Source organism: Channa argus, chromosome 19 (assembly GCF_033026475.1).
Source record: "Channa argus isolate prfri chromosome 19, Channa argus male v1.0, whole genome shotgun sequence".
In the NCBI taxonomy this organism is placed as follows: Eukaryota; Metazoa; Chordata; class Actinopteri; order Anabantiformes; family Channidae; genus Channa; species Channa argus.
Genome location: NC_090215.1, coordinates 19,909,515 through 19,932,344, shown reverse-complemented (window position 1 = coordinate 19,932,344; position 22,830 = coordinate 19,909,515). Strand labels below are relative to the sequence as shown.

At 40.6% G+C, this 22,830-nt stretch overlaps 1 protein-coding gene across 1 annotated transcript in view; it reads left to right on the top strand.

Moving 5' to 3' along the window:
* LOC137104706 (sodium channel protein type 5 subunit alpha-like) overlaps window positions 1-22,830 on the top strand; it is a 160,993-nt gene that overhangs the window by 63,224 nt on the left and 74,939 nt on the right. The window contains exons 9-10 of the mRNA XM_067486299.1: window positions 430-493; window positions 22,563-22,704. Coding sequence (XP_067342400.1) covers window positions 430-493; window positions 22,563-22,704 — 206 coding nt within the window. The remainder of the gene's footprint in view (window positions 1-429; window positions 494-22,562; window positions 22,705-22,830) is intronic.

Genomic DNA, 22,830 nt, shown 5'->3' with positions numbered 1-22,830 from the left:
CACAGCTGAATTGAGAAAAAAACGCTGCAAAAAGAGAAAAGCGCTGCAAAAGCCATAAACCAACAGTAATGGCTCCAGGAGCAACTAAAAATACGTGTACAAATTTAGATGTCAGTCACTTTTTAGTGTCCCCTGGAAACATTGCTATGACAGTTTTCTACAACAGTTCTGGGGGACGCTAAAAAGTGACGGACACTTAAATTGTGTTTGACATTCCCATCAAAATGATGATTTTCCTTGTAAAGCCTACAGTGACGTTTGTGCATGCTCCCACAGTCAGGAATATTTGGGCTAATCAGTAACATACCTGTGTGGCTGAAGCATGGCTGTGTAGGGGACAAAAAAGGAAGAATGTCCTCAGCTGACATTCATTAGAACCTGGAATCTAAAGTGGAATTTTTTATTATCATTATTATTTTTATTTTATAGATAACTTCTACAAGGTGGAGGGAGCCAAGGATGCCTTAATCTGTGGAAACAGCAGTGACGCAGGGTGAGTCAACTTTCTTTTGTTCACATGAAAATGATGCTTGGCTTTTAGGATGTGAATGTAATACAGACGTTACATGAGGGTGGAGCTTGGTGAACAAAGAGTTTGGCAAATGGCCCAATAACATGATTGTGGTAAATTATTGATGGAAAAATGAAATGGTTGTTTTGTAGACATTGTTTCCTCAATTGTTTGTGGTTCTTAATGACCAGATGATTTTACAGTCCACAAAACACTCAACATTTTGTGCTTTGATAAGCAAATTCTTTAGGACTTGTTTTGACCAAAAAGACACAAATCAGTGTGTCCACCCTGCAGAAGGTTGTACACTGTAAGACATTGGTTGGCTTCAAAGGGAGTTGTGTGAAGTTTGGTGGAGTTTGTGCGTTTTAATTTTTAAAGGCCACAAGATTTAGCCCCATCGGGGGGTGGGGGGTGGAGATGGTGTGGTCTTACTGTGCCTGAATTCCAGTTGGGACCTGTTAGTTTTAGTTTGCACATCTCTGGTCTGATTACCTATCAGCAGTGGTACCGAAGACCCTGAACCAGCTCATTCTGAGGTTCAGATCAGCAGGGCTAAAAAGGAAAAATGTGTGAAAAGATTTTGTTTTGTCAGAGAGGAAGAGATAGACATGTTTTCCTGCCACTCACCCAACTCAGCAACTTGCCCCTGATAACCTTCTGTAACCACCAGCACAACAACGGGCTTCTGTTCATTACACTCTGTGTGATGACTATTTTTCGAAATGCTGAGTTTTTGGAGCTTTTCGGACAAAATGGAAACAGACTGAGCTTCATTTAGTGGGACACAAACCAAATAAACAGCAGGTTGAGTCTTTAGTTCTGCAAATGTTTTTCTCAGAGTTGGAGCTGTACTAGAGGCTGAAATACCGTTCGGTAAAAAAATGGTTGGCAAGGTGGGAGCTAATGGTCAATGATATTTAGTAAATGAACTACAGCTTTTCAGTTTTTGAAATGTTCTTATTTGGTGCAATTTCATCATAATATAAAGAAAGACAACACAAAAGACAGTTCGGACCCCTGAGCAACTTAAACTACACCCGTACTCGCGGTTGCTCCAACCAAAAGTATGTGAGCTACTGTACTATAGTCATCCTTAATGTCATGCATTGGAACATGTGATACAAAATTTTGATAAATCCACACAAACTTGTTTTTTTCACTAAGCTGCAAATTAAAGGATCTCACATTAAGCAGATTGAGCTCTTGGTAAAGGTCCTGTCAACCATAAAGCCACAAACATTTGTGTACTGTGAGATGATACTTCATAACAAAGTAGTAGTAGTAGTAGTAGTAGTAGTAGTAGTAGTAGTAGTAGTAGTCCAAGTGTCTAAATTTGTTGATACAAAGAGCCAGTGTGATAAATGTAAGTATAAATATTAGATTTCAGGTGGAATTGAATTACAGAATGATTATCCTGGATATGGATGAGCTGATACTAGCGGATCAATTTTACCCAAGTATTGTGCAGGTGCTATATTAGTCCAAGCTTAGGGGAATTTAATGCGGGAACATCATATGTTTAGTTAATTCTCATTACTGGAAATGTTTAATACAGAACTTTCGTAAAACGGTGTGAAATTTCTATTTTCTTTCTCACTGGATTGTTGTAGATTTTAGTCTGGGCTAAGATTCATGTGGCAAAATTAGGCTGTGGCCCATGTGTCTCATCCCTTTGAATCTTGCTGTTGGTACCATGTACTGCAGTGTTGTGTGACATGTCAGAAAGGACTAGGATCTGTCCACGCTGAAAGCAAGACACTGACATTGAATGACACAGCTACGATGATATCCTCTGAGTGTGTGCGTCGACAAACTAGACAGTCATCCAACTCAAAGCATCACTGCCTTTGGGAAAACAAGCTGACCATGTGAAACCTATCTTAGAGAGAGCTGTAAGTCAGGAAGCTAACTGACTTGTGCCTCAGTGATGGAAATTTGCTACAGGGAGAGTCAAATGAGGAGGTTCAGGAGAGGTGAAGGGAGAAAAGATCTGATGGAAGAAGATCTCTGAGGAAGAAGAGAGTGCAGGGTTAACAGAGGAACATGTGCTGGGAAAAAGATAAAATGAGAAAAGCTACCAGGAAGATTAGGAATAGAAAGAGATGAATGAGGTAACCAAAACGGGGAAAAGCCGAAGATCTTACAATCTAAGATACAAGTACAAGTAAAGAAAATACAGGAAAGGAAGTTAGGAAGTGACAGACTCAAATAATCCCAAAAGTACAGAACAAATGAGCAGGAAAACAGGATTAGGAGAAAGTGTAGAGATGAAGAGGCAAGAGATGAGAGAAAGGCATTAAAGACTGATACAAATGTAGGGAAAGTACAAAATCAATAAGGCAGGGAAAGGGGAGGAAAATGGGACATTTAAAAGAAAGTAACACAGAAACAGCAGGGAGGATGGAGGTGCAGAGAGAAAGGAAAAATGCCCCACAGAGGAGAGTGACTGACGTAGAGAGACAAAACAATGAGAGCGAGAGAGAAGAAGTTGGAGGCGACGGAGGCAGCAGAGCAGAAGAGGTCAATTAAAACTCAGCACTCAGCAGAGTCTGCAGGGTGCAGTCGGGCGTCTTCAAATTTCTTCTATCACATCTGTTAATCACCTTTTAGTTGTCAAAACCATTTTTAATCGAGCCCCAAATTTGGATCATTTATTTATTTGTAGAAAACATGACCCTGGTTTGTCATGATCGGTTTGGAGGTTTTTCTACCGAGGAGGATTTTCTCTCTGTGCGGGGATAGAAAATGAGTCAACGCTTTTGGTTGAGTCTGACTTAGCAGCTGAGAAAGTGAGAGAGCGAGCAGTGATGACAGTGATGTTGATCACAGCGTTGTTTGCTTCCTGTGCCGAAGCTGCTGTGCTCATGCATGATGCTGATTCGCTCGGCCTGAGGGCAAAGGTCACTGAGCTAATGCAGCCTGACATACACACTGACACACTGAGGCTTGTGCAACCAACTGCAACACACAGAAACACAATTACTTCATCAGCTCAGTTTAGCGTGTTTGTTTTGGGGACAATTGGTCTGTGGCTAGCACCTTCCAAGTGTTAAACTGGTCCCATCAGTGTTAAACTGATGTCTGGCCTTCTGATTAAATGTGGATCTTGATTTGTTGAGTGGAAACACAGGCCTGTCGTTAGGTCCATGGCAAAACGTCTGTAAATATTCTCTGAAAACATGAAAAAGATGCTCATTATAACGTCATCAGGTTTGTAAGTGTTCCTCGCTATTGGCGGCCTGGTGGCTCACTGGGTAGAGCATCAGGCGGAAGTCTCCCGGTTCAGATCCCAGCCCACGCACCAGGTGTGACACTGTGCCAGCTCCCCAGGTGCCTGTGGCTGCCCCCTGCCCCAAGGGGGATGGGTAAAATGCAGAGCACACATTGCCTAGTATCATGTCTGTGTAAAAGTAAATGTACTCAATGACCAATACTGCTTCTAAGTCCCTTATAGTGTATGATAATACATTGTAAAAAACAAAAAAACAAAACAAAAAAAAACTGCCACCGCTACAATTTACTTGTTGAGTTCTGTTGAAAATCCATTATCAAAGCCCGAGAGCAACACAATGACGAATCGTTACGTTATCAGAATGAGCCTGAGGGTCTCTAACACTGAAACGGTATCTGTGTACCTGAAAGTGGCCTTGTGCTAACTCCAGGTATTTCTGCATTTTACTGCATCATAGCCTCAGATGCCCCAGGAAACAGTGCAGTGGCCTGGACTTGAGCAGTCTGGGAGCATCTGCTTGTCCGCGCGTTATCTGTCTGCATCTGGCCATGTGAGGCCAGGACCGCCACTAGCCTGAGGGACGGGGTTACACAGCAAACAAATGGCTGAGAGAATCATTTATTAAATAAATACAAAGTGAGGAAAGTGATACTGGGAACAAGGAGTGCAGGTTAATTTGATTTACAAGCTGTCATCAGGACCATCCCCTCCATTAGGACGTTCCACATGTCGAGTGCAAGCTAATGCAAATGACTTTAGAATTGGGCAGCATCACAAATGGCTTTTTTAAAGATATCCAATTATTGGATTTTACAGTTTGTAGGCTCACACAAGATGTGAGCACTGCCTGTCTACATTTGGCTAAGCTCAGTCCAAAAAGGTGGGAATATTTTTGAGGTTGCTTCATGAGCTGATATACCTGGAATTGACAAGCATCCCAACATGCATTTGTCAGAAGCCAGGAGAAAGAATCTAAAATCATTTCTACAATGTATTTTTCTGTCACCCAGTAGATGTTTGGACTTTTTGGATGCGACAAATATGTTATCACTTTATCACAATAATGCCAACTTGAAAATTTGCTTTGCTGTCTTTATGAGGTGAAGTGAGAAGCTGCTGCCAGGCAGCAGGTTACTGTATCTCTGCAGGCCAACAGGTAATTGGCAAAGATGTAACTGGAACAATCACAATTGGCATTGAAACAGCTGAAATGATGAAATGTGTTGCCACTGAAGAAAAATGGTGAAAAGTGTTTTAAAAGTATTAAACATACTTTAATTCAAAGCTCAGGTTTCTTTTTCAGTATAAATAAATGCCTGAATAAATAATAAAAAAAAAAGATTTAAAGCTTTATTTTCAACACCAAAAATTAAAGTCAGTGCTGTGGCTCCATAATATTTCCTTTGGGTTTAAGGTAAAGGTTCATGTTGCTGAAAAGTTACACCACACTTGGATCACAACTTATTGTTAAACATAAAAACTGCAATAAATAGAATCGATGAGGGTGTGGAGGATGTGTAGGGGTGTGGAGGGGTGTGGAGGGGTGTGGAGGGTGGGATCTGTGTTCAATAGGCTGATTTTCAGTTTATGTTATGACGTCCAGGCCACAGTTAACTCTGCTTATGTGTTTCACTGGCTCTATAGTAAAACATACTGTGGTTTTTGTAGACTAGTTAATAGACATTTATAAGTCTTGTAGGTTTTCAGCTTAACTTCCTCTGTCTCAGAATCTGTGTTCTGCAGATAAATCTACTTCAATTCAAACCTGAAATAAATAAACTGAATGATAAGGCTCAGTTCAAACGAGGTATACCTGCTGAGAGGGAACCCACTGACTGGACGGATTTCAGTCATTCTTTAGTGAATGAAGCCAATCACGACGAGCTCCAGCTGTAATGCGCTTTAATTAGTCTGAAACTGGCTGGACACAAAGGAGAGATTGCTGAAAATGCAACAAGCTAAACTGAGTCATCTGAACAATGTCAGTGCATGTTTAGCTGTACACAGCGAGGAAAATGTGCAGAGCATAAAGATGCGACCTATTAAATATGTGAGTGCCGTCAGCCATGTAACCTCAGCCCTGTCCGCTTTCTGCTGACATGCTTGCGACATGCCGACCACACGCCAAACATGCAGCAGTGATGCAGAATGACAGCTGGCCCGAAGGGCTACCTCGTTAGGATGCTAATTAGCCGTGGTCGTTAGGGGCTCTCCGTACAGGAGCTCGTTGGCATGCAGCATGTGACCCATCAGGTCACTGGGAGGAAGTGCTCTGGTGCTGAGAGGGAGGAGGAACGAAGGCTTTTAGGAACTTGAGGGACCCAGAGGGCAGGATCCTCATGATGCTGCCAAAAGGCTGATTTAGTAGAAGGGCATGCAAACAGTCCCACTTGTTCCATTTATCCTGAATCTGCTCTGCTGTAAAGAGATTTACCAAAATATCAGTCCAAGTTTGCACCTGTCATTTATTCATCATTGTTACATTTAGAGCTTTGGCATAAATACTCCAGTTGTAGTTATTTAAGCCAATATTTACCTGGAAAAATAAACAGGAAACAGAAAGCATCTATTGAAGATGTGTCTCAAACCTCCAGAGATGGTTCCATCCTTTAAAAATATTCCCTCCTGTGCTGAGTACACTGAAATGTTTTCACTCATTTCACAGGTCTCTTTTCCTTGAACCAGAAAGAAATGAGAAACCCCTTTTTAAAAACAAGACAAATCTGTTTCTGTTTACATTGGATGGAGAGTTTTTAGCAGTTTATGGTTTTAGGAAACCTATTTAAACACCTGGCAAATTTTTGTTTGTGTTGTTTGAATATTTTGCACTAATTTAAACTTTAAGAAAGGAAACTGGTAAAAGCAGAAGCTACATTCTAGTCCATTCAGCCAGAGAAAGTAGCCCGGACGTCCTTCTCCTCAGTTGTGTCCTTCAGCTCCTCCGGGGGGGTCCCAATTCATTCCTAGGCCAGATGGGATGCATTGTGCTCCTCCACAGGAAGGAGCCAGGAGTCCAGGAAGCGTCCTCATCAGTTCAGGTGGAACTGGCTTCTTTTGAACATGGAAATGAAACATGGCTGAACCCAGCCACCCTGGAAAGGAAATGTATTGGGGTGGCTTGTGTTCATGATCTCATTCTTTTGGTCACTAACCAGAGCTCAGGAGAGGGCTGGAACATGGACTGGAAAATGGAGGCTTGCATATCTTCTTCTGCACAGAAACAGTTTCATCCAGTGTGCGAGTTTGTAAAACTTGGCCATTATGTTGTTTGTGGTGGCGGTTTGTACGTGTACTCAAAGAGCCGGCTTAATGAGCTGTATGTTATTCCCAATAGATTCTCCAAATCATACATCATTTGATGCATAATGTCTCCACAAACATTTGTTCTGTTTATTTCTATGCAACTGCACTATGCAGAGACCTGAACCCTGTTGAAAATAGACAATCCATTACATTTATTTTTTTCTTCCACTATTACTGCTCGCTTAATCAGACAATGTCATTTTCTTTTTTTATCTGTGCCCTTGTGGACCCTACAATAGAAGAAATCAGTCCTGTCTCTGGTTGTTCTTGTACAGAACATACAGTTACTGCAGCTTTAGGAAGTTTTCTATTAAAACCATGAGGATATATTTCGTGGTAACATACTGTGAATGGTAAGTTGCAAATACGTTTTTACTGAGCATAGCAGTAATATTTCGGTTCTGCCAAAATATCTGATTTTTAAGTAGAACATCTGAGACAGTTGTCCTGAAAAATTTGACAGTAGGTTTAAATTTGATCTTTTTTTCTTACTGTAACCTTTTTATTTAGTGACTAACGCTAACATCTCCTGCCCCTGGTGGTTTGGTGGCTAACTCTAACCAAACTGTTCCTGAAATCCTTAGTCCTGTTGTTTGTCTGAGAGTGTAGGGACATATGACCCATGTGTATAAAGGCTGGAGGACTCGTTGCTGCCTTATGACGCTGAGAGGATGATATGAACAAACACGGCAGTTCGCTCCCTGAATTTCCAGACATGTTTTTATGGTTAGAAAAATCAGTTTTCATGCTTTCTTTGTCTTCTCCTTTTATCAACAGCAGGACTGTAACCGCAGTTTTCACTCAAGCCTTATTTTCTATTGTGTGTGTGTGTGTGTGAAAACTGTAATTAGCCAAGTCAAAGCTAATTTAAAAATTGATAAAAAAAATTGATACTCATCTGCTTCGGCTTCACATCCCTCAAGTTTCCACTGAATAATTCCATCAGTGGCAAGAAGCTGTTTTCCCATTATTGCTGGAAAACAGCTCGAACCCTTGTCTGCCCCATAATGTGAAAAGAAAACACCAGACCAGATTCAAAGGTATGGTTTTAATCATCGTTGACCCAGCTTCCTCTCAGAAAGACTCTGCTGTCACCCGAGCAGTTAGCGAGAAATATGGCTCCTCCCGACTCTGAGGAAATAGCAGCCGAGGGGGTTGATTTTTCCTGGAAAACACTGCGTCATCTAGCAGATATTCATCATTCCATTAGCCTAGCATTCACTGCTGGTGGCAGCCATGTCGATGCACTACCAACTGTGTGGGGTTGTTCAATTAAATTAGTTTAGCATTTATTTCTGCATTTCCAACTCTGTGTGTGTCTGTGTTTGCAAGCTTGGCTTCCAATTCTGCTTAAAGCTGCTGCCATGTTGATGCAACTCCAACTGTGTCTGCTTGTCTTTCAGTGTGTGTGTGTATGTGTGTGCACGCCTGAGTGTACGTGTAGGTGAACATAGCATTAAGGTCTGAGCATCCTCCTTCTCTGTTAAAACATTACATTAAAAAGCTGCACTGATCAATAGATCAACTTGAATATCAAAAATGGTTTTCAAAAGCGAGTGCTTGTGGTGTGTGTGTGTGTGTGTGTGTGTGTGTTTCTCTGTGGTGTGTGCTCGGTGTGCTTAGTTTGAGTTATGAGCTCTCTGGGAGGCTGTGAATGTGACATCTGTCCAATGTTCAGCCAAAGACACAAAAGAGGCTTCCACCACCTAAACACTGGTCCACAGGGAGATAACTCTTTGTGTGTGTGTGTGTGTGTGTGTGTGTGTGTGTGTGTGTGTTGATAACAGACAGGTCGAAAGCACTTGTGCTGCTCCTTTTGTTTTCCCTCAGTTCTTAAACAGCAAAGGAAAAGGACTTTAAGTGATGTCCAACTTTATTTCTGCACAGTGGAGCAGTTTGATCTGTGTTGGATGCAGAGTAGATACACTATTATAGTAGAACTTGTTCTTCCACAAGTCCTCCTACAATATAATGTAATATGATATAGTGGATTAATAGCTTTTACCATAATGTGCTACATTTTTAGCACCAGTAAAAAGCTGTTTGGTAGTAAAATATCATTATGGAACAGTACCAGACGTTACCCAAACATGGAAAAAGCATTATTTAGAGGCACCAATACACCAACTATACTAACCTCAAACTTGAAGTAAAAGTAAGAGTTAGTGCCTTAAGACAATGAAAATGCTTAAGTTCAGGGACAAATTGTCGTCATGACTGAAACAAATCAGTAGCGATTTTTGGTAGGAGACGAGCTGTGAACTCTCCGCATCATCTTGATGAGGTTGTAACTCATTTTGTTGTTTGATATTTAAGTTAGAAATTAGAATTTTTCTCAGGCCATTGTAATAACTAAAAGTTTGATTGTAAGATGCCAGTCGCTTTGTCTTCGCCTTAAAACCTGTGCTTTGTGACTCGCATGCAGACTTTTCATAATTATTTAAGGACACAAGCAGAAGCAGACAGCCAGGCTGAGTAAAACAGCAACCACTCAGTCATGAGACCAACCCACACTGAAAGTATAATATGAACTTAATTGAACCCTGAGGGAAGAAATGGGTCACGGCACCAGTGGAAATACAGAGGTGTAGGCTGTAGAACAAGGAGATGAGTGAAAGAACATAAATTAAAATACAATACCAAGCAAACTATAATCCGCTGGGAGGAAGAAAGGACATTTAGAGCTTAGATTGGTGCTGATTTTCTTTCAAGTGTATCTTTTCTTTTAGGGAATGACCAACGGCATGAAGTGACATCATAGCTGTATAGCATATAACAACATGCATTAGTTTTTCCCAAGAGCCACTTTAATGTTTAAGCATGTTTAATGCTTGTTCTTGTTTAGTCCCTCTGGTTCACTCCGTCAGGCCCATGTATAGTTTCCTTAGTTCACTAACCTCCTTCATGTACGAGCCTCTTGTCTACATAGCTGTACACAAGTTAACTCTCATAAACCCACTGACAACCACCTGAGTTGACATTGGTCTGCTTCCTACCCGGCTCCCAAAAAAACAAACACATGTGCTGAACCAAACGCTCCCAGCTCTCACACACAAATCCAATCCGGATCAAGACTAACCAGAGGACAAATTGAAGAAGTGAGAGGGAGGAAGCAGCTCGGTTTACGCAGTTAGAGGAAATCTGATTTTGAATAATTAGAAAATTTATCAGAATCAAAGAAACATAAAACCATAACTGGCATTAAATGTACTTCAGCTTTATGACAGCTCCCTTACTCAGCTTCCTTGTTAGCCGGGCAGATACGGAAGGTTGAGGTTTACTTACCTACGCTGGGAACAGAATAGTCAAAACTGTATGTTACATTACTGTAACTCTGAAATCGCCCGTATGACAAATTCTGAAAGAACAGGAAAGAGAAGAAACCTGTGGTTCAGCATTTAGCGAGATGTATGGAGAAGGAGGACTGGTCAAAACTCCAGCAACATGTGACATAAAGACCGAGTTATTCACTGATCACTGCATTTCTTTTTCAGCATCAGAAGAACTATCTATTCATACACATTATCAGATAGCAAAATGAGATCTTCCTACAGATCTCTGCAGGAAGATTGGTGAGCTGCTGCCCCTTCAAGTCAAAAGTTGAGGGAAATGTTGGTGCCAGGACAGAGTTCTGGAGTTCTTTATTTAACCTGCTTAAACATGACACAACTCCAGACAGGGAGAAAATGATGGATGGAAGGAAGAATATATATATAATCATGAATGTCATACAACTCAATGTGGAGCTGGATTAAACTCTGGATGTCAGGATTGTCTGGTTGAGCAGGAAATGGTGGATAGTAGCTGGAAATTGTCAATTTCTGCAGAAGATTTTAGGGTTATACGATTGAGGGCTTAGGGTTAGAGAAAGCATGGGCCAAGGTTAAACGCCAATTGCATTACATTGACAGAAGCTCAGAGCCGGAAGTGTCTTCGTCTTCTCAACATAACTGGAAACAAAACATAGATCCAGGGACAAGTTTGAAATGAATGATCAAAGCTACATAAATAAGAGGAAACTATGTGAAAGACTTTAGTGGAATTCCTTACAAACTTTTAAATCATAAACTCCACAGACTCGTTTTGTGTGCATTGGTGTCGGTAAACAGTTGAAGCATTTGAATTATGGAGTCAGCCCGATTAAACACAACAGAATCCACCCTTGAGATGAAGGAGAAAGTGCTCTCAGAAATGAATATTTATTGACAAGCAGGTTTTATTGACACGGAACAAGTTGACACTGTTGACACGTGGGAGCAGATGGTCACAGATCGATATTATCTCACACCTGGCCGAGTTAGTGAGGAGAGACAGGACAGATGGGCAGAGGGAAAGTAAGAAATGCAGAAAGATGAAGCAGACTGTTGTTGTGTTCACCTGCACCTCAGGTTTGCATTTAAACACTGAGTAGTCTGGACAGATTTATACATTAATGAGAAAACACAAATAATACAGTTAAATGTTTACAGGTAAATGTCTGTTTTCTCATTAAAAAAATAAAATATAAAAAAAAAGGTGAAAAAAATATATTTGTTAAATTCAATAATGAGCACAAACACTGAATGGTGACCTGAGTTGAGCTTAGAAACTTACAGTCGTTGCCCCATGATTGTTTTTTCTGTGATGTGAGATTTGACTTCTTTCCCCCTCAAGTTCCCAAATCCAAGTGGATTTGCTGCAATGTCTTTATTGACCTTTTGCTCCTGCATTGTCGTGAATTTAATTCTGGACCAAAAAAACATATATAAACTTAGGATCCAGTTCAGTGAGTGATGTGATCTTATACTAGAGCACAAGTTGTTAATTATTCTGCCTTAATTTGTGTTTATTTAATCTTTTCCTGCTGTGCTAATAAGTGTTTCACGAGTAGCAGGAACGAAACCTAAATAGCTGTTAATGAATTATTTCCTGCAAATGAATAGGACAGTTTGTGGCAGCACGTAGTTCACAACTAATCATAATCTTAAAGTAGATTAAATAAAACCATAACATCCACTGTTATTTTTTTGTCTATAACACAAATTAAGCCATTAGTGTGTTTATGTCCGTTACATCATCAAGTGTTTGACAAACACTTCATTACATAATTTTATAATGTATCACATAATTTCTTCATTGCCACAGATAATGGTTTTAACATGTGTAAACATTGTTGCATGCTGTGCAGCATTTCTGTTGAGCTTTTTTCATAATGTAAATCCACGAAAAACAAAGCTAAAAATGAATCCCAGCTCTTTGGGGGGGGGGGGGGGGGGACAGAAAGTTAAGAGAAAGCAGGTCAGGAGAGAGCGAGAGAACAGCCGGAAAAGTTAAAGAAATATCTGAGACGAACACATGGTGAGACAAAGAAGAGGAGCAGAGATAAGGACACCGTTATCTCTGGAGTCAGAAATATTGATCGACAGTGGGACTAATGGACAGATCCAGAGCTGATCTCAAACCCACGTCTCCAGTCCACGGTGGGCTCCTTATCCTGCTGAGACTCCGTCCTCGACGCCCCCTCAGGCTCCACTTCTTTACCTTCACATTATCCTCCTGCTATAAATCACCGGGTCACAGCCGGTGACGTGAACATGACTTAGCACTCTGCACTGTTCTCTAGGCCAACAAGTGTCTAAATCAAAGCCAACATGACTCCTTCCATACCAGCACACGTTGCTAAGTAATGAGCCACTTGAGATCTCATTTCGCAAGGGTCTTACAACAGCCCCCAGCAGTCGTCAGGCTGCTCTTCTTTTTAAGATGAATGTAGAGCAGCAAGGCGCTGGGCAAACAGCATTCAGCTCGCACGATGTTCCGCCTCTCCATTAATGCCAAAGACTAAAACCTTCCAGATACCAGGACCCGATGTGGAGAGTGCTTTTAGTTCTGAAACACCATTTAGATCAAGAGGCTCATTCTTTTCACCAGCTGCCATCAAGATCCACATCTGCCACAAATGCTTTTTGCGGATGATGGCTGTTATACTCTCATAAAGAATGAGCTTCACTGCCAAGTTATGACGATAAAAATCCATAGAGGATGTTCCGTAACACATTCCTACTAGCGCACTACTGTAATATTATTTTTCCTAGTAAGTAGTTAAAAGGTGTAAAGTTACAAATAGATGTTTGTTAATAATACCCAAAACTGGGAGAGAGTAACGGTGGACCGAAGCCCACATGAACACAAAACATGAGTGATGAGTGTGATTAACGTGAACAAAAAGGTGGAGAAACCAGAACCAGATTGAACAAAAACAGAGCTAGTTGGATTAGAAGAAACAAACTTGAACAACTCGCTGTATTAAAGGAAAAAAAAAAACGAAACGAAAGACCAAACATGAGCAAAGCAGGGAAAATCAAGTGGCCCGTACGTGAAGGAGGTTAGTGAACTAAGGAAACTATACATGCACCTGACTGAGTGAACCAGAGGGACAAAAACTAATGACCGATAATAACAGAACTCAGGTGTGTGTGAGGAGACGGGGGGAGGTGCTAATTAACATGTCTTAGTATAAATCTACAGTCCTGTGCACTCAACATCTACTGCATTTCATCCAGTAAGACGAATCCTACACCTTCGCTCTGTTGCACTGAGGGTTCTTTCATTTGTTTCCCATTAAAGGTTTTCGTAGGGGGAGTGTTTGTTTGGATGACTGGAGTGTCTGGTGACAGAGGGTGTTGTATGTTGTACAGAGTGTAAAACCCCTGAAGACAAACTTCCCAGACATTCAGCTGAAACGTGTGCTTGGAAAACTTTCAGACCACAGGATATTAAAACTGAATGCAAATCTAAAGCTACACGCTGTATGAAATTCTCTGAACGAGCTCTGGGACTGAGACAGGAAACTCTCCGATGGAAATAATGAAAACCATGGTCTTAAAAACAAATTGGAGCCTGGGAATCTTCTTACTCTAGCTGCTGCTGGATGTTAGATGTGTTTATCCTCAACAAAACCTTTTCTAAGGACATTCAGAAAAGGTTAAGTAGCCTTTATTCTCATGAGCTGACACATTTTTCCTGCAGACTAAAGAGTCTCCTCAGGAACATTGAGGCAGCATGGCATGAAAAGCTCTCCACTGAAATAAATAGAACGCTGGCATTTTCTATAATGGCATGTAGACCACGAGCCTGTTAAGACGGAGCTGAAAAAGCAAAGTTTTACTAAGAACTTTTAAATACCATCAACTCATGAGAGGCTGAACTCAAATGAAGAGCTGGTAAACGGAGCTGTGCATGTAGCCACCAGGTCTTTGCAGTGGAAACACGGCAAACAAATGAAATGTGCAATAACTGCATTGATGCCACGTGATGGGAGGTTGTGCTGGTGCATGTTCGTAGTGATCGTGTATCACCACCTCTTCTTGCTGTGGGTTATAAGATTGGACCAATTGACTGAATATGTAGATTATTATTTAAACTCCAGACAACTTGGCTTCAAATTGACGTGGACAAGACATTGTTGGTGTCTAATTATTTTTGGAGCAAGTTGCACACTTGTACACATTCATAAACATTTTCAGCTTCAGTTTTCCATTTCAAATTACCATTGTAACTTTTTTTCATTTCTGAGTCTGGTTATATGAACCTGTCTTTCAACCCGAGACAGTTCATCACTTGCATAAAGTAAATGCAATGTTACAAGTTTCTCTATCAAAAAATATTTGTTATTGGTTATTTGTTAATGGAAATGATGTAACATTTATTAGCCTGTTTCCATTACATAAAACATGCTTCAAAGTCTGGTAGAGGTGTTTTGGTTTAGTGTTTTAAACTTGAGTTTTACAGCTCAACTCATTTTCTTTCAATTTGAAAAGGCATTAAGTCAGATATTAATTATCATATTTAAAGGCTGTACTGTGGCCTGAAAAGTACAACTTAGAGAAAATCTGAGTTAATTCCACTAAATTGCTTTCTGATGTTTTACAGTGTGGTAAAACTGTGCGTTGATGGAGATCAGCTTTGGCTTCAGTGGTTTTAAACATGCCGATGCTGAGCAGGAACACTGATGAATATTTTTCTTGGTTACTGTGAACAAGTCTGTCGGGATCAGGGGGTTTGAGTGTGAGCCCTTTATAAGTGCTTGGTAATCAAGAGTGTTTGATGTTCTAATGATAACACATTGGAGATGACTCTGTTATTAACGTGACCAAATGGGGATCCAAGTGACACACACACACACACACACACACACACACACACACACACACACACACACACACACACACACACACACACACACACACACACACACACACACACTCTCTGTCGCTCTGTGTTAGTGCTTGGGTGTGATCAAAGCGTTGGTTTGTAGCCAGCTCGGTCTGTGCTGTGATGCTAACAGCTAGGTGACCCGCCTCAATAGTTTATCTTCTATTTCAGGAGCGGCTGTGTCACTGATAAGACATTAAATCAGTCGAAGCTGAAAGAATTTTCTCCGTCTGTCTCATGGAAACACTGAGAACATCAAGCTGACCTTAACATACAGGAGACAACTACAAAACATCCACATAACCACACCCTCTGTTCTGAGCTGTTATTCCCCTGACTGGGCAGGAACAGTGACCTCTGACCTCTGTCCTGTTACCTTTTAACTCTGTTTATCTTGGAGTACAAGGTCATTATATCATTGCAAACATGATGTTCTTTGAACTCTAAGATTCTAAGAAAATGGAAGGCAGCTTCACATAATGTGGCTGTTCAGATGCTTTCTTTCTAAATCATTTTAGAAAAAACTGTTTGATTTTTTTCTCATTTCCATATGTTGTGGGTGATTTAATGCAACCCGTTGGTAAACAGTAATTTAGGATTAGTTTAGATAATGTCAGGATATGAAATGCTTTTTAGTTGGATTGCATCAAGGTAAATAAATGATGATATTTAGCTACATGAATATAGGTTAGACAAGTAGCTTAAATGAAGAGTTAAAAAAAAGACAAAGATTAAATTGGTGTAGGTGGGATTATGTTGATCTCTCCAACCTATAACTGAATAGATTGGACTAAAGTAAACTGATTTATAGTAGATTAGTATTTTGTTAGATTAAGCTACTGACAAGATTAGTTTACGATATAATAAAATTTGGATATGATTTATATTAGGGAAAGATGATTAAGATAGGTTACCCTGAATTTGACACGAGGCTAGATAAAAGCTAGAATAATCTGGAAACGAGAATGTGATAAATTGTATTTAACGTATCGTAGATTATTGACTGCTCTGGCGAAAAGTTTATTTGACGTTATGAATGGTAAACGGTAAATAGCAGCTTATATAGCGCTTTACAATGTGGGTTCTCATTCACCCATTCACACGCGCGCACACACACAAAAAACGTGTGTTAGGGACCAAGTCAGGTTGGCCCATAGTTGTACAACTTGTATGTATATTGACAAAGAAAATACTTTAACTTACCTTACACACACACACACACACACACTGATGGCAGTGACCACCATGCAAGGTGCTCACCTGACCCACCAGCAGCAATTTGGGGTCCAACCCCTTGCTTAGTGACACGTAGCTGGTACTGAGGATCAAACTGAGCCTTTGGTCTGTGGATGACTGAAGTGAGCCACAGCCTCCCTCTGCGTTAAATTAGGCTGGAATAGATTAGATCGGCCTTTTTCTTACATTTTCAGATTAGATTGGATCTTGTCTTAAAGCATGTAGGGATATGAGTTTGTGTCCCTGTGAAAGTATGACCTTACACACCAACAGGGTGACCACGTTTGAGGGTCATACATTTGAGACCATGTGGTAAACATTCCTAGATCTGAAACTTTCCAAATAAAAATAGAAGTACAACATAGTTTTAGAAAAAAGAGACTGTTTGATATTTGAGATACACAGACTGAAGAAAACCTCCAGTTTGTTCAGTTGGGTCTTAATAAGGTGTGAGAGTATCATGGAAAGTTCTCACACACACACACACACACACACACACACACACACACACGGTCCTTCCATCTCCCATCAGAGGTGACACAAAACAATCTCCCTCGGCACCATCACTGGGATACAGTTGCTATAGCAATGCTAAGTACTCTCTTCCTCCCAAACTCGAGTTTACCTGAGTGTTAGAGGTGTGTGTGTGTGTGTGTGTGTGTGTTTGTTCACATTTTGTTCCCTGTGACCTCCTGCATGTGTGCGCACACACACACACACACACACACACACACACACACACACACACACACACACACACACACACACACACACACACACACACACACACACACACACACACAGAAATCCCTAGGGTATCTCCCAGAATAGCCTCAGCAGGTTTGTTTGTATGAGTCTGTACTTCTGTCTGTCCACCTCTCTGCCTCTTTCTGTTCCCACTGTGCTCTATGTTTTATGTGTTAAATGCACTCGTTCATGTACTTCAGAGGCTTTAAAGACCCAAGCAAGTGGTTCCTACATAAATGTGAACACTTAAATTTTCACAGGAAATGTTGGTTTCAGCTGTGTGATTGTTTGCTGATATTAATCAAATCTGATCAAACCAAACCCAAATCAGCCATGAGGAAGCACAGGCCGAGTTTGTGCTGTAGAAAAAAGATTTCAGGAGTTTTTTTTTTATGTCTGAGCTTGTTTGCTGCTTTTTTTGAACTTGCATCACATATGTAATTTGAGTCACATTATTGGGTGCAATAATGTGCATCCCCTCTATTTTCAAAAAAGCAAAAGAGCAAAACAAATTGTTGAGTTAGTACAAATGATTCTTTATCAGATTCAAAGTTAATTAAACCAATTATTCTGTCAAGCGCATTGCAAACTTTTGCACTCAACTGTATACAAACAGTTGGTGGAGTCCTAACAGTAATCGATAGTCAGGATTTTATTTAACTCGGACGTAAAATAACACACTATGCTTTTTTTTTTTAATCTGCTCTGAAATATTTTTCCATTGCGTCTGTACTCTCAAATTTAAACTACATATGACACCAGCCGACTGTTAGAGGAGTGTGTGTGTGTTGGGTGATTCAGGTGTGTAAGTGCAGGACTAAGAGGCCCCCTTTAATGTAAGTAGGGGGGTGGTCTGAAGTGGTGTCCCTCCATTAACACAGACTGAGGTGTGTGTGAGAGATAACTTGCGGCTCTCACACCCTGACACCTTACACACACACACACACACACACACTATACACTCAGCCTACTGTCTGCATTCTCCGCGCACTTTATGTCCTCAAGCCCCTTCAACACACACACTCAGTCAGTCAACCCGTCATACACACTTCACATCTCTTCTCCCCACTCACATGCCACCATGTTGACTCACTTGCCATGAGACGAGTGGATGGATGGATGCAAGTGGAGGAATGACACACACATCACATTTGAAGAGAGTGTGTGTGTGTGTGTGTGTTTGTGTGTGTGCGTGGACCCACACTGTGGCCTTGCTCAGGGTTGGTGTCACACTAACTGGCATCAAGATGACTGTGATGACTGGTTAGTCATGATTCTTGTGTGTGTGGTGACTTCATCCCCTGTGTTATCTACAAATGTGTGTTGTGTTGTTTTTTCCTTCCACTTATTACTGGATTTATTTTTTTTTTTAATCAGTGTTTGGAATATTAGCTGCTCAGACCATATGGATCATCAGCCATCCTTTACTATATAAATATTGATTGATCTTACTGTAATGTTTGTATTAGCAGCTTCATATGATTTTACCTGATTCCCAACACACAACTGCACCGTAAATCAGCTGCCACGCAGAATTGTATTATCTGTCACACGTGTTTTTACCATAATATTTATAAATAATATTTTCTGCATTTTAATTTTTCTGCATTAGTCTTAACAACATAGTTTGAATAAGCAGCTGATAATTGTTGACATACACTTTTACAGTAAACTCAAATCAATTGCTTTTACTCTGCTGCAGGTATTAGTAGCTACATTAGTTTATGCTTTTCTAATTTGCTTTTTGAAATATTTATCATAATAGAAGTAGGTTGTTGTTGTTGTTGTTGTTGTTACTGTAATGCTTTAGCCAGCACTTTGTGCTCTAATAGTTTTTCTTTGTCTGCTTTATTACCTTAATGTTTGGACTAGTAGTGCATTAAGTTTGAACGCTTTCATCATATTAATTGGTAGATGTTACTGTGCTATTTGTATGAACTGATTATACAGTATAAACTGTATAACAGGAGACAGAGGTTCAACTCAGTGTTGTTGCTTTAATGATGATCATTCCCCAAAATAAAGCATGTTTATAGGTTTCCTGTGACGTCTAGATGAGATGCCAAAAGACATAATAGACATCGATATTTGAAGCTGTGGGAAGTGTCCTTATCTGATGCTAGAGAATAGGAATCTGCTTATATGGTGTAGTAGCTGTCAAAGGATCTATTGTTGCGGTTCAATGATTTGCTGTTGATTATGATTTTGCACTGGTTGTGTCTTTCAAAATGCAAATTCTTGTGCTCTTATTCTTATACTGTGGGTGGAAATGAATAGTATGAAAGTGACTGGGCCACTGCTGAGCTCTGTGATAGCAGATGTTTATGTAGCGCAACCTGTACATTGAATTCAAAGACAGTAAGTATTTTGCTTTTGAAATAAGATCAGTGCACCATGATGGTGTGTTCTGTTAGTGGTGTGGCACATGGAGAGAAAAGCTTGGTACAGAGCGACGACTGTGAGGATAATTACAATGCAAGTGTAAATAAATTATCTTCTGTTCATGAAAATCACAAATGACAGTAGTTGCTGTTACAACTGGGCTTGAAAAACCTTAAAAATGGACCTGGATCAGTGGTAGATATTTTAAATTATAAATGTTCTGCTTTCCAAAGTACATTAAAATGTTGCTTCACATTCAGCCATTCTCTCACACACACACACACACACACACACACACACACACACACACACACACACACACACACACACACACACACACACACACACACACACACAATGATGTCAGCTGCCAGGCCAGGTGCTCATCTCACCCATCAGAAGCAACTTGGGGGTTTAGTAACTTGCTCAAAAACTTGTATCCAAGAGGAACTGACGCCCTGAACCTTTGTTTCAGGGGCGACTGCTCTACCCACTGAGCAATAAATGCATTTTTAACATAAATCAGTGACAAAATACTACGTTATGCTTTTAGTGCAGTAGTAAGATGTCCATGAGTTTTGGGGACAGCAGCACTAAACCCCTGGTCATCATTGTGATTTCCTATAGTATTTGTACTAACTAAAAGAAATATTACATAACAGAACACAATGTTAAAAACATTTCACAGTGGCTTTATGTTACCACATTAGTGTTGAATAAAACAGCCATTTACTATTGTTTTATTATTTTTAATGTACTAGAACCATTAATTTTTTTTGTACAATTAAAGAAGTCTTCATACATTACGGTGAATGTAACCCTGCTGTAAATGTTTGATCCTATTGATTCTCGTTAATCAGCTGTGCACATTTTAAATAAGTAGAACGTGTATTTGCAGCAGTTCCTAACGAATTGCCTTCACCAGCTCCCACCAAATGTTGTCTTGTAAGGTGATGATAAATACAGACATTTTGGCCGATGATGAGTCAGCGCCAGCTGCGGCTTAATGCTTCCCAGGTGCTGAGGCGGCCCGGCATTGGTGGGTCGTGCCAGGTCACTTCAGTGGGCTTGTGACCGCAGGGTTGTCGGTTTGGATCCCCAGATAATGTGTGCACCGCGGCAACCTTGTCTGTGACTCATCCTGAAAGTCCTTTGTGACTCAGAGCCTTGTTTAACATGAGGTTTTTTCATCCTCTTCTTCATGCATCCGAACTCTTCCACTCACTCCACAGCTGTACTTTAATTCTTCAGCAGTAAACAACAGGTGTCTTAACAAAAAGCTACTTTCAACAAAACAAAACAGCTGTTGTGGAAAAGTTTATCCTTCAGTTGTAATTGCTTGATTAGTGAACCCTCTTTAAAGTCTCTTTCACTACAATTCATGCCTGACAAAAAACATCATGCCACATACCACCACAAAGGGATTTGTACAGTGACCCTGAAAGCTTCATCAATTCGACAACACAGGTGCAGCATTAAGAAACACAACCACATTGAGAGAAGCGCTGCAAAAACACTCTCAATGTGGTTGTTGAGGCTTTTTGCAGCACGTTTCTTCATGCTGCGCCTGTGTTGTCGAATCGGTCAAGTTGTGTTTTGTGTATTTGCATGCATTTTCTCAAATTGCAGTTCTTTGTACTTTCAGGGCCACCGTAGATTTGTTCAACAGCGCCCCCATGGCAACAGGCGTCTGTTAAAGGTGCACAATGGCTGTGTTTCAGAAAGCTAGAAAAGCATTTTGCAAGCAAATAAAATTTAAAACTAGGCCGGGTTTTACTGGATTTTCCTGTCCTTTTGCCAACAGTAACTTTTTCTTTGATATCACAATTTAAGGTCTATCGAATAAGCTATTTTTCAGTATGTTTTCTCCTGATATATGCAAATATTGTATTACAATGGCACCAAAGTGACACCTGGCCTCACACAATATTTTCTCCCAAACTGTCCAAAGTTTGCAGTTAGTTGGGTTTTGTGGAAATGTTGTGGTTTGGCGTCAAATCACTGCTACCTAATGTAGCTACATTAACTACAAGTAACTACATTAAGATGTTTTACACTGGATTCTAATTTAAGGCTCCTCTGTTATATTAACATGTATTTGCTAGACGTCGCTGTAACACACCTCTGTTAGGGGTTTTCTGCTGCAGGTACAAACCACAAACGTATTCATATTTTACAGTCTGACAACTCCATCTCAGCTACTGTATGATTCAACGGTCTGCAAATGTCGACCTATTTGGCCTTTTCAACCTGTATGAAACATTCAGGACACCACAACTTTTCTTGTTTTGGATTTCGACCTCTGACCTTTGACCTTTGACCTCTTGCTGTCTCATCAAATAATCTCGGTAAAGCTGATTTCAGTGTCGTTTACTGCGACTGGTTGTGGGCAGCAGCCGCTGACCGGCATGCCACTGATGGGACTGCTGTGCATCAGCGGATCAGATGTGACTGTGTGGGCGGTGATGAATGCGATAGGATATGAATGCAGAATATCAATTATGATGAATGTCATCCCCGTGTTATCTGTTCCGTCTCCGCGGTGACACGTGTGGGTGGGTCCTGCTCACACGGTGATAACAAGCCTTCAGTCATAAGCTCTGAAGAGGAAATGGAGCTGGTGTTTGTGTCAGGGATAAATAGATGGATAGGTGGACACCTTCACTTATTAATTTACTGAATTCAGCTTTAAAAAGGTTCCTGCACCCAAAGCAAGTGGGGAGATTTGAGAGAAACAGTCGTTCAAGTTACATAATTACCCACCCTCTGATCACTAGAAGGTCGGCGGCTTTGGAATATTTTAAACCAGATCCTGAACATTAAGTGGTCTTGATTTCAAAAGTACAGGAAAAATATGCAGATTCTTCTTTTGATGACAAGAAAAAAAATCTAGTTTCACAACTCGCTCTGTTAGACACTTTAAATAAGTGGGTGGGTGTTTGCTTTGTGTTGCAGAAAGTGTCCAGATGGGTTTGTCTGTCTGAAGGCAGGAAGGAACCCAAACTATGGCTACACCAGCTTTGACAGCTTTGGGTGGGCCTTTCTGTCCTTGTTTCGCCTGATGACCCAAGACTACTGGGAAAACCTTTATCACCAGGTAACAGTGTTGGAACAGGGCCGTTTTGATTTTCACTTTTTAATATGCCTGCCTACGCACGCTTGGAAATGCATGATGACAAAGGTTTGCATAAGTGCAGACTGACTACAGTGTATAGACAGTATG